This window comes from Pipra filicauda, unplaced genomic scaffold (assembly GCF_003945595.2).
Source record: "Pipra filicauda isolate LSUMZ 115617 unplaced genomic scaffold, ASM394559v2 scaffold120_size2142806_pilon, whole genome shotgun sequence".
NCBI lineage: Eukaryota > Metazoa > Chordata > Aves > Passeriformes > Pipridae > Pipra > Pipra filicauda.
Genome location: NW_024103663.1, coordinates 1,688,340 through 1,700,805, shown reverse-complemented (window position 1 = coordinate 1,700,805; position 12,466 = coordinate 1,688,340). Strand labels below are relative to the sequence as shown.

General features: G+C 45.6%; 1 protein-coding gene across 2 annotated transcripts in view; it reads left to right on the top strand.

Annotated features, from left to right (window-relative positions):
* Positions 1–221: 221 nt before the first annotated feature.
* The window catches only part of AATF (apoptosis antagonizing transcription factor), a 48,131-nt gene continuing 35,886 nt past the window's right edge, over positions 222–12,466 (top strand). For both annotated transcript variants that reach the window (XM_027751652.2, XM_039387361.1), the window contains exons 1-4: positions 222–309; positions 1,840–2,028; positions 2,648–3,094; positions 3,739–3,876. In XM_027751652.2, the coding sequence (XP_027607453.2) occupies positions 225–309; positions 1,840–2,028; positions 2,648–3,094; positions 3,739–3,876 (859 nt within the window). In that variant the 5' untranslated portion in view covers positions 222–224. The remainder of the gene's footprint in view (positions 310–1,839; positions 2,029–2,647; positions 3,095–3,738; positions 3,877–12,466) is intronic.

Here is a 12,466-nt window from a genome sequence, read left to right as displayed (position 1 = left end):
TTGTGACCCCCCCACGGGACCCCCCGATGTCCCCGGTTGTGACCCCGCGGGACCCCCCGATATCCCCAGTTGTGACCCCGCGGGACCCCCCGATGTCCCCGGCTGGTCGCCCCCGGCCCCGCGCTGTCCCGGGCGGGCGGGCGATAGGACCCAGCGGCCGGCAGGCCCCGCCCCGCCCCGCCCCTCAGGCCCCGCCCCATTGCCCGCCCCGCGCCCCCCCCAAGATGGCGGCGCCCTTGGCGGAGCAGCTGCGGGAGCTGCTCGATCCCCGGCCCGCCCTGCGCGACCCCGAGGACGACGCGGAGGAAGGTGCGGGAGGCCCGGGGGAGGGTCGGGCACCGTGATCCGGGCCGGGCGGGCGGGGGGTGGCCGGCGGGGGCAGTCCGGACGCTGCCGGACCGGCCGCACGTGGCGCCGCGGCGGCGGCGTGTGCGGGGCTGGGCCCGGGCCGTGCGCGGGGCCGGGGCCCCTCAGCCCCTCCGGGCACCCCGAGCTGCGCCCCCCGGCCCCGCGGCGGGGTTACCTCGGCAGCGGGGTTATTCCAGGGCTCGGGCAGCCGCAGCTTCTCTGGGCAAAACTTCCCACTGCGGTGGTGCCAAGACTGAGAATTCCGGGGGATCCCTCGAGTCCCGCATTCTGCCTCTGCCCCTCTTGCCCAGCCATTCCATCCTGCCGTTCTCTCGTAGCTGCGGTGACTCTTATTTAGGTGAGGTTTGGTCGGTTTGGTTACGAGCAGGAGATTTTTTTTTTTGTCTCCCTCTGTGCGAGGCATTAACGTTTCGAAACACGCGTTAAGAGCACTCAGCGATTTGGATGCTCGACTGCTCGAACAAAGCTAACCCTGTAATTTGGCGTACGGGGCGTCTTGCACATGAGCGAGAACAGGGAGGGAGGCCGGGGTGGTGTGTTCTCCGGGCTGGGCTGCTCTGCTCCGTGTCCTGGAGAGGATGGGCATGAAGGAGGGTAATAACCACAATTGTTTCCTCTGTTGAGCCTTTCTGAAATGTTTACGTTTTTTTTTTTTAGTGGCTCGTGTATAGCAAGAGGCCAAAGCGCATCTGAATTGGCGTTTTCCTCTTTTAATCTGTGAGTTTGGAGTGAGTGAAGGCATTCCAGCTTTGCAGAGTCCTCCACCTGAAGGACTGTTCTCAGGATCCATGGAAGGGCTTGGATAGGCTTGGTTTGTCCAGTGCTTAATGCTTGTTCTCTAAAATAAAGAGGAGCCAGAAAGGTGTGAATGTAGGTGATGTTCATTAAAAAAAAAATAGTTCAGCAGGATTATTTTGGTGTCTGTTAATAAACATCAATTCTGCATTGCAGGGGAGCCCAGTGGTACCAGACCTGTGCATGGAGAAGTCCAGAGTTCTGAAAAAGGGTTGAAATTGGTCAGATAATGTAACATCTCCCTTCCTCCTGCAAAGGTTAAGCTGGCAGGTTATCACAGGTTATCACTGAGGAATCACAGAATGTTTTCTGAAAAATACCCCTGGAGCTGTCTTATCTCCTCTGCTGGATCTGAAGTGTTACTTTACTCAGTATTTCCTAGGCAGGACTGGTGCTGATCCTCACAAAACCCAGCTGTGAGGCTTGGTCTCTGCCTTTGACTCCCCAGGAACCTTTTCCCCCTTTGCTGGAAATTACTGTGCTGGCTTTCCTGCACCTCTCAAAGCCTAAAACCCAGCTTCTTGTGTGAGGCCGTGTTCCCATCCAGCTCACCAGTACACTGTTGTTTGTAGAGCTTGAGAGGTTTCCTGTGGCTCCTTCCTGCAGCTGGTTCTTGAAGACTGGAATTCAGTTCAGTTTAGTCACCCCTTTCCTCTTTTTTTTTTTTCCCCACAGCTACTGTTGCTAAAGTGATTGACAGATTTGAGGATGAAACCTCAGATGACATTTTACCTGTTGGTAACATAAGGAAAAGAGTTTCAGCCTCTCTCTTGGAAGCTGATAAAAGGTACAGTGGAAAAGCCACATCTCGCAAAGCTTTGCAAGAAGAGCTCTGGGGAGATGCTCTGTCTGAAGAAGGATCTGGTAAGAAATCCCTTTTTAACTCTTTTTACTAAACTACTCCAAATGTGATGTTGGCATGGAACTGAGCCAGTGCATCTGAACTGAGATGACAAACATTAGGGCCCTGTTACTGGGCAAGAAACAGGTACAATTAAGCTGGACACATTGAAGTACCTTCCTGGAATTCTGGCTGTATTTTTTGGCCTGAAGGAAAGTAAAACTCCAAAGAGAAGGTCAGTTCCACAGGTTGAGGAATCAGAGGTAAGGTGAGGTTCAGTGCACTGACTGAACATTGCGTGTGGGGGAAAAGAAACAGCTCCCATTTTTAAGCCAATAGATACAAGTTTATACAGATTCTCATTTTAAAAAGGCGTATTTAAAAATGCACATAAAAATTCTGGCCGCCTTGTTTCCTTATGTTGGCCTTGTGTGATGGGAAGGCTCAACCATGGATCTGCTGATCGTTGGCTGCAGAAAATGTGGGCAGGGATCTTTCTGTCACTCTGACCTTCTGTTTCCATTTTTTAGCCCAAACAAAGGGTAACATCAAACAGCCCAAACCTGAGCTATTGCTGATGAACCCTGCAAAGTGGCACGTTTTTCTGACAAGAAAATAACTTTTCTCTCTTTTAATTATTAGTTGAAGAGGCACTAGATGACTGGTACAGCGGCAGTGAAGGTTCAGAAGAGGATGACAGTGCAGGCACTAAAGCAAAGGAGAAGCCCAGCAGTGACCAGGAGGATGACTTGGATGATGGTGAAGAGACAGATCCATCTACCAAGGACAAGGCACCAAAGTTCAGCTTCCAGAATATCACAGACTTCGAGAAATTTGCAGAGGGGATGGATGATGCAGGAAGCAGTGAAGGGGAAGATGAAGATGAAAATGAAGATGAAGATGAAAATGAAGATGATGATGCCAACATGGAAGAAGGAAGTGAGGAGGAGGAAGAGGAATATGGGAGTGAAAACCACGACGATGCAAAGGAAGCCAAAGACAGCGAAGATGATGGGGGGGTGATGACCTTCTCCAAAGGCCAAGAGTCTGAAGAAGTAGAGAAGGGCAAAGCTGTGAGGAACCAGCTAGGTTTGTGCATGTTTGCTCTGTGTTTTGACAAGGCTGTCACCTTGCTGACACTGTAGCTGTGTTAGGAGCCACCTCGGCATGTTAACATGCTGTTAGCACGCTGCACGTGCATGCTACAGCAGCCCCAGACACTTGCAAATGTTCTGCCAAGGCTGCTGTGCAAGCTGGTGTCACTGCTGCTGCAAAAGCTCGTGTTGTGAAGTGTGTTTATCCACCAGTTTATTCACTTAATTGAACCAGTGCTGAATACACTCGTGGTACCAGTGTGGGGGACGGGGACTTCCTGCACTGCTCGTCCTGTGCAGTGCTGCTGCTATCACTTTGTTTCTATTCAAAATGCAGCACTGAATGGAATTTCTTCCTGTCTGCCCTGTTAAACCTCCATATGCAAACTGTCCTTTCAAACAGTAAAGCAGAGGGGTGATTTGTTTTTGTGGATCCCAGGTGCAGTTGGGATCGTAGGATCGGGCTTTGCCCAGAGGCACCTCGTGGTACCAGTTTTGTGCTGGGTCAGTGCATGCAAAGATTTTCCCTAACCAGGACTAATGCAGCCCAAAGGGGAGGGGCTGTGCTGTGAAGTCCTTCATGGGACACGAGTGTTTTGGGTTGCTGAATAATTGCTTTATTTCCTCTTTGTCCTGAAGCACTGTGGGATCTGCTAATGGAGGGGAGAATCAAGATGCAGAAGGCACTGGTGACAGCCAACAGGCTCCCCCAGCCAGACACCTACCCGAGGTTCAGAGAGGAGGGTGGACAGCAGTTTGACAACGCTGTGGAGAGCTGTAAGAATCCTTAAACCTTTCTCCTTTGGTTAGACTCTGCTGCAGGCAGTGTGTTTTGCTGTGTGGGGAAGCACTAATGGGAAGGTGAGGGCTTTGAGTTGGACACGCCTGTAGTAGTGGCTGTTGGTTTTCATTGCATTAATCACTGATGAGGTGCTGTGCAAACAAAACCACAAACCTCTTTCCCATCCCAGACAAAGAAGTTGTCTCCCATCGCCCGTGTCTGTGTGTGCCTGGTTGGTCCCTGCTGGTGGCCTGTCATTGCCTTACACCATGTTGGTGAACCTCAGCTCAGGTCCTGCTGCTACTTCTGTTTCTGTTTCTAGTGGGGATTGAAGTTTGTTTATCAAATTTAACTTTCATGCCGTATCTTAGAAATAATTGCTTTCACTACTGCAGTTCAGAGCACAGTTGGGATGGTTTGTCCAGAGACACCTTGTCCCAACTTTGTGCTGAGTCAGTGAATGCAAAGATTTACCCTAATCAGGAGTACTTCAGCCCAAAGGAGAGGGGCTCTGCAGTTAAATCAGCAGCAAATGTCTTGCCAGCTTGGAGCTTCTTTATCTGTTTATATCTGAGGATCACTGTTAATGATATTGATCTGATGAGATTTTAGTAGATTCTGAAATATGAAATAATAATGAAATAATAATGTACAGGCTCCAGTTGATAAGTGCAAAGCACTTGCTTCAGTGTGTTGTGGGTCTGTGTAAGTTTTAGAATTGGACACTTTTTTTTTTACTGGCCTTAAAGTAAATGCATGGGGAGATAGTTATGTTATCCTTTGGGATAAATTAAAATTCTGCAGGTATCAGTTGGTGTCCATTTCTCCATGACATGTTTGTCGTTTTCTGGCAAAAACCACAGGGATGACAATGTTTATACAGAGAATCTTCTGTTTCCTTATCTCACTAATCAGAAATTAATGCACTTCACAGGATGTTCTTTCAGTGATTTTGAATAACAGAGATAAGCTCAGTGGCCTTTTAAAGCTTTCCATTTTGGTTATCCCTTTCACTTCTATTTCTGCTTTCCCAATCTTGAGGAGTTTCAGCTCCTTAGGTGAACACCCTGTGGAGGATCCCAAGAAGCCCTTTCCGTGAACCCACTTGGTAGGAAACAGTGTAGTGGTGTCCAAAGCCTCTCGTGCTGCACATCAGGGGTGTCAGGCATCACCTGAACCCTCAGGTTTGCTCTGGTTCTCCACCCCTTCAGCCACACCTTGTAGTGATTAAGAAATTTTGGCCTGAGCTGGCACAAATCATCTCAAAACTGGATGAGGAGCTTTGGTCATCATTGCCCATGACCCTGAGTGTTGCCCCTGCAGCAGGTTTTGGCTGTGATCTTGTGGCTTACACCTGATCAGAACATGGCAGGTAATCAGCTTATCTGGAGTTACAGCAGGGGAGGCACTTTCTATTTTAAAGTGTGCTCTGCTGCTTTGACTGAAGTGATTAAGGACAAAAAGGCAAACTCCCAACAATGCTGTGCTGACCTTTCAGTGAAACACACGTTATTAATGCTCTTAATGAGATGCATTACAAACTGCACCAGCTCCATGTTTCATTACAGGTCTAAAATGCAATATCATTAAAGACCTTTAACAGAAACAATGGTTGACATTTTGATATTTCCCATAAGCAAAATACATCCAAGAACATGGAGTATAATGTCCAGAGTGCAGCAGAGGCTAATCCTTCAGTTGTCCAGAACTCTGAGGGAAAATCCACTGTTAGTAACTGCTCAGTGATTCCTTCTTCTTGTAATCTGGGCAGGAAAGTTGTAGGAGTTCACTCTGATGTTCCTCAAAGCTCAGGTTTGTGTTCTGTATTTGATCTTTGAAAACAGTAATAAAATAAAGCCGCAGTGACCTGGGCAAAGTTAGCACAGGAAGTGCTCTGACAGACAGGAAGTAATGAATTTAGGAACATTCTACTTCTACTACTCTTGTTTAGTGTTTTCCCTAATGGGCCAAAATTACGTTCCGTTTTTAGTGCTATTTTTTAAAACGAAATCTGTAATTATCCAGTAAAGCAGGCTACAATAAATAGTCATTTTGATGAGCTCCACTATTGTGTGCAGCTTTCACTGCCTGCCAAGATGCTTTTTCCAGAAGTTACAAAGTGCATGAAATAAGGAGTAAATTTATATATCTGAAGACTGTAGGGATGTAGTTGGTGTTCTGTGGCACAGACCCTTTTCTCTCTCACTTTGCTGTGCTGGGCCCTGTGAGAGGGTTTGTGTCTGATCACAACTCAGCTTTACCCCCCGAGCTGGGTCACGTCTTCACTCACAGAGCTGCTGTGACCTGGCAGTTCAGGAGGTCAAACTGAGTCCTTTCTGAAAAGACACATCATAATATATTTAAAGTTCTTTCATGAACTGATGCACCTTGATTTATGAGGGGGGGAAAAAAATCTCACTATAAATCAGCTTCCAATAAAAGTCTTAATTTTTAGCTGATCAAGTGCTTTAGTGACTTCTATAAAAATAAGCTTTTTTTATTCAGTTCTGACCAGTGATTTGTGGGCTGGGTAAACATTTCTGGACTCCTGAGTTCTCATCCCAGTTGGTTGCCAGCTTATGGGTAGGATCCCATTCCCCAGACAGGAAAAAATGGAAGAATTGTGCATGGAAAAAGTTCAAAGATGAGGTGAAGGCAGGCCTTTGTAAATCCTGAGTGTTCAGGTGGTTCATTGTACGTGATGTGCTTCAGCCTTGGACAGGATTTGGGATAATCAGGACACTGATGCTGCGTTGGACTGGATGATGCTCTCCTTTCAGGGAAGCCCCAGCACTTCTTTCCAAATCCACAAAATAAATTTGGCATGCTTTCATCACCTTCATCGAGCAGGAGGAAATGATGTGGTGTTCGAGTTGCACAAATGAGTTGGTGCCAGAATTGCAGACTGTGGGTGAACAGTGTTGGATGCTGAGGGCAGGAGGCTCCCGGCGCTCTCTGAGCTCCTGGACAGGTCCCTCACATCCCCTTGTAAGCTGCCCCAGAATGCTTTCAGTAACTTATCCCAAATCCTTCCTTTTCTCACGAAGTTTCTGCTCTGTGCTCACAGGAAGGATGAATATTTTTGAATTGGAAAATGATCCTTTCTATATTTGCCTCTTTGGTATCTCCCACTTAGGCCAACCCTGCTGAGGTGGTGGAATTCCCCAAGGCCTTGAATGTAATTGTGTCAAAGAGTAGACAGCAGTGCTCCCTCCATGTGCAGGTTTAAAGCCAAGGGTGAGTGAAAAGGGCAAGGTCATGCTAATTTTCCAGGTTTTGAGATTGGAGGTTACAAAACCTCAAGTGTTTAATTTATTATTTTTGTAATCTTTTATGATTTTTTTTTTTTTTTAATGTTGCAACGTGCTTTGGACAGTCTTAGATTCCTGAGATCTCAGGTTCTGGTAGATGATTTACTGCAAAATTGCTTATAAATTGAAGTAGAAAATGTTTTGCAGACCTGGCAGCTTTCAGGCTTCACACCCATTTGTCACCCAGCATTTCCCTTTGTGTATAGAACAAGAATTAATTAGGCTGCACTGCAGGAAAAGTTTATGGCCATAATTTATATAGGATGAATTTCTGTTTAAAGAGACAGCATTGCTTTGTTTGCACCGTCTTGCTTTTTATTTCCCTTTTTTTTTTTTTTTTAATCTTTAATTATATTTCAGATTTTTTCCTGTCACCCTTTTTACATACAAATTGGAGGCCGAACTGTGATCATGGAGCTCGTGTTTATTCCTGTTTGGAAAAAGTCTGGGTGGTTTTTAGTGCTGAAATCAGAGTGGCTGAGCTCTGAATGCAGCACAAATGTCCAGGGTTTCCTGCCCTGCACACACGAGCTCCCCCAGCTCGGCATTCCAAGGTGCTCCTGCCTGGAGTGGGCTGTTTCTCCAAGATATATTTGTATTCTCCTGCACTGTGTCTTCCAGTCTAGTCCAGGGCTTGAGATGTTGCCTCTGTTTGGGGTCTTGCACGTTCAATTAATGTTTTTCATAATCAATGCAAGTCAGAATTTGCAATCTGCTCCTGATTTGCACATTAAAGAGACCCATTAATTAAAAATTCCAATCCCTGGCATGTTCCCGCAGGATCCTTGCATTATTTACATAGAAAAGGAGTGCAAGGTGCAAGTTTCTGGGCTGTGTCTCTGCACAGATTGCTTGCCTGCCATTCATATTTCACTGTATGTTTGCAAGGGGCAGGAAGGTTAGGAGTGGATCTCACGAGAATGTCACCAAAAATCACCTCAAGGGCAAGGAAGAGCCAAAGAAGAGGTGGAAGTGAAGCAACATCCCCTGTCAGGATTAAACTGTTCCAGGGTTTGGGGCTTGTTATGTTAAATCTTGATAAAGTGACAAAACACCACAAATGATTGAGGGGCAAGGAGGCAACAAGAGCTTTAAAAATTAAATCCCTCCATCCACAGAAGCCCTGGGTTTCCCAGTACGGGCACGTAGCTCTGTTCTTGCCATTTTAATTGCTTTTTCTTTATAATTCTTGGTTAAAAATACTAAACTGGGAATGTTTCAGTGACTAATAACTTTATGCTCCACAAAAAGAGCTGGGAATTCCAGCCTTTAAATAATATATTGTGCTATTTTCACTTTTTAGTTGGTGAGACGAGTTAAAAATGTACAGAAACTCAGGTGAGGATTTTGGAGGAAGCAAGATGGAAATTGCAGGACTTTGAAGGGACAAGTGGTTGAGTATGTTTTTGTAAGTATATGTTTTCACTTCCCAAGAATTCAGGAGGTCCCTGCTCGCTGAATTTTTGTTGTTTTTTTTTTTTTTTTTTTTTTTTTTTTTTTTTGGCTTTGACTCCATCTGTCAGTGGATTAAGAGAAAATACCAGAATCCTGTATTTCTATTCCTCAGCATAAGCTAAAGATAATTTCAAGAGAAATGGGGAAAATAGTGGTTTTGGTAAAAGATAGATATGCAGGGTCTGTCAGGATGGATTTACTCACTGAAGGAACAAAAGGGGGGACAACAAATATTACCTGTTATTTACTGTTTATAGAGCTGTGGTGAAGTTACACAAAGATTTGTGATTAGTGAGAAAATAAACCTGAATAAAGTGAATCAGATTAAAAAAAAAAATCAAATGCAGTGCTCCACGTGCTTGCAAGGCCATTATCCCCAAACCTGCTTGGATTATTAATGGATTAATGGAGCAGCAGCAGGGAGCTCTGCCTGGCAGCAGCCTCAACTTGCAGCACAGTGCCTTGGCTGCTGCTAACAGACCCAAAATTTATACAGCTGCTTCAATTCTGCTGAAGTTTGTGCATCTTTTCTCAAAGTGGTTCCCAGTCCTGCCTTTCCTTCTCCATCCTGAGTTTGGACAGTGGGATGGTAGAGCATGGGCACCTCTTAGCCCTTCACCCTGCTTGAGGTGGGGTGTGGTGAAGGAAGCACAAAAGAAAGATGGGGAAAGGTGAAACAAGGGGAAGGAGTGGAGCTGCACGTGAAGTTTGCAGGAACTCACTGTCCAGAATTTACTGCAGCCAGTTCATTGAGCTCAGAGTCAGTTGCTGGATAACTTGTGGTGTCCAAGGCCAGGTTGGAGGGGCTTGGAGCAACCTGGGATAGTGGGAGGTATCCCTGCCCATGGCAGGGGGTGGAACAAGCTTTAAGATCCCTTCTAACCCAGGCCATTCTGTGATTCTGTGATAAGTTATTCCCTTAAGATGTTACGTGTCTCAGGTGCAGCCAACAGTTGCTATTCCATGAAGTTTTATTGGGAAGAAGAGCTGAAAGGAGCGCTTGGAAAACTCTGCAGGATTTGGCAGGGGCTGCTCAAGGCCGGGTGTTTGTGGCCTTCTGGGAAATGAAGGAGTTGTGGAATTTTTGTTCCTAAAGCTTTGAGTGACCCAGAAACGGCTGTTTCTGGGGTGGAAATAGGTGCCTTTGTAGCCAGTGTGCTGGGAAAGGGCCGTGCTCCCACCTGGAGCTCCCTGGACTTCACAATAATTCCCTGTGTTGGGCCCCGGGTACAGCAGGTTGGTTTAACTGCTCCCGTGACAAATACCTGTGGCTTGTGACTAAACAGCACATTTGTGGACAAGGCCTCTTAGGGCTGTGATTAAGAATCCCACTTACATTCATTGCCAGCAGGAGACCTCCAAGGATGCCATGTGTTCTCTGGTTTTACATTCTTGCATATTAAACCTTTCTGTATGAGTGCTTCACACTGAATATCTTCATTTTCTTCTGGGCTGGTTCTGCAATATTTAGTAGACATTCAAGGCAGAGGGATAGATTGTCTTTAGCGTCTGTTCATTATATGTTTGTATGTTCTCAGTGTTTAACAGAGGATTTTTGTTGGGTTCTGTTAATCCCAGTCTTTAAAAAAATATATTTACATTCTATGCAATGTGCAGGTAAGTCATGTTGAAGAGGCTGATTAAGTACAGACTGACATTTAATCAAATCAAGTCCACTTTAGGTACCAGAGACCCTGTTCCACTTCCTGTGAGAGAGGATGTGCCTGGCAAGGTGTCCCCCTCTCTCCTCTGCCTCACTCCTCAGCTGTACCTGGCTGTTGTTGGACACACCTGGTTAGAGAAAAGCTGCCTGATGAAATGTTCTTTATTGACACAGGCTTGGAATTTTTCAGAGAAGCCTGCAGGCATCAGCTGTCAGTAATTCACTCATTATTTTGTTATCATCTCTATTCCTGGATTGCTTTTAAAACTATAAAATATATCCATACCTACATCTGGAGATGTTAATGCATTAATACAGAGCAGGGTGGGTGTCACAGGGGAGGGGGGAGGAACTGAGGCACAGGCAGATTACACAGTTTCCAGAGGCATAGAGCAGTTACAGGATTAATTGGTGCTAGGCAAGATCATGGACTTAAATATATTCTTGCTTTGAAGATTTTACTGGGAGCCTGCACAAATGTGTGACAGCAGAACTGGGTTTCAAGCCTGAGTGTAAATTATTGTGATCAGATCTAGCCCACTTAAAACTGGTAGTTCATTTTAATTGAATTGTATTAGTCTGGACACTTTATGAATACAGAAAACATCGGGCTTGTCAATTCATGCAGGGCTGAATGTGATTTAAATGGATGTGGATGCAGGTGTCCCCAAATTTCACCTTTTCTCTCTGATCTAATGAAGAATCTATTCAGCTCTTTTTGGGACTTTGCCAAAGCCTGTTGACATTAATGAAGACTCTGCTCTCGACTAAAATAAATGAATGAATCAGACCCTTTTTCTCTGAATTTTGTTGCAATGATCCTGTGCTGTGGAGAGCTTTGGGCAAGGACTGGGGTCAATGAGGATGAGCAGCTCCTGGGCCAGTCTGTGCAGGTGCCAGCGAGTGAGAGGGGAGAGACATGAAGTGAGAGGCTTTAGGGAAGGCACAGGACTCGAGTTTGGAGCTCTGTTGTTGTGGGAATGTATGGTCGGGTCATGGGGTCCGTGATGTTTTTGTGCTTGTGCAGAATTTGGGCTGTGAGAGGTGCCAGGAAAGTGTTTTGTGGCTTGTCATTCCCATCTGTGAATTGTTCAGAAATTCTGGGTGGGAGGTGGTGGAGAAATGCAGGACATTTGTTTAACATGCAGTTTTGGGCTGTTTTCAGGAAAAAAAAACTCTTGCCCTTCCTCATGGAGTGCCAAGGCTTTTAGCTTGTGGTATTTAGTATTTTTGAGCAGAATTGTCTCCTCTTGTATAGGTGTGGTAAAATAAGTGCTCCCATTTGATAGGTGATCTCCATAGCCATGTGTGTTGGACACTGAGGTTGTTTAAGGTTAATTGGAAAGCTGCCTTAAATTCTAGAGCAAGAAATGGTGGGACAATCCCTGGTGGGTGGCCTGATACACCTGAACTCCAGACAGTGGGATTACACCACACTTGATCAGACAGGTTTGCTCACATTTGAGCTTCTCAAGATTAATAGCTAATTAAATTGAATTTAGCTAAATATTTGTGCATGTTAGTCTGTATGCAGCACAAACAAGATGCAGGGAAACAAAGGCTTTAAAAGTGTCCAGACAAGCATGTGCAAATGTCAGCTAACTCGGATTAATTGGCAATTGGTTACCTTGAGATGGAAACTCGGTGCTTGTCATGATAAATATAATTAATGGCCTGGTATTATATGGGGAGGTCAGTCTAGATGGGCTAGTGTTCCCTTCTGGCCTTAATATCCAGATAACTATGAGATTTCACCTTTCCTCTTCCTTTCTCCTCCCTGCCCATGTACTTGGGGATTCCAGCCTGGCAGAGGCAGGAATGTGTGCTGTCAGCCCCTTTGCATTTACAGTAATGTAAAACATCAGTTTTTATAAATCTCATTTTACCAGCCCCGTCCCCTCCCTGCTTTGGGCTGATATCAAAAGATGATGGTTGAGGGGAATCAGTAGAGCATGAACTTCATGGAAGTGTTTCTCTTTCTCTCCCTTCTCAGCTCTCCCCCTCCCCCAGCCCTCTCTAATAAAACCCCTGAATACCCAGCCTTTATTCTGTTGTTGCATTTAGTTATTTTCTTTACTTTTAGCAAACTCATCTGTGTCTGATCCTGTTGTCCTTCCTGTCAGATGCAGCAATATTGGAGTGAAAGGGCTAAATTGA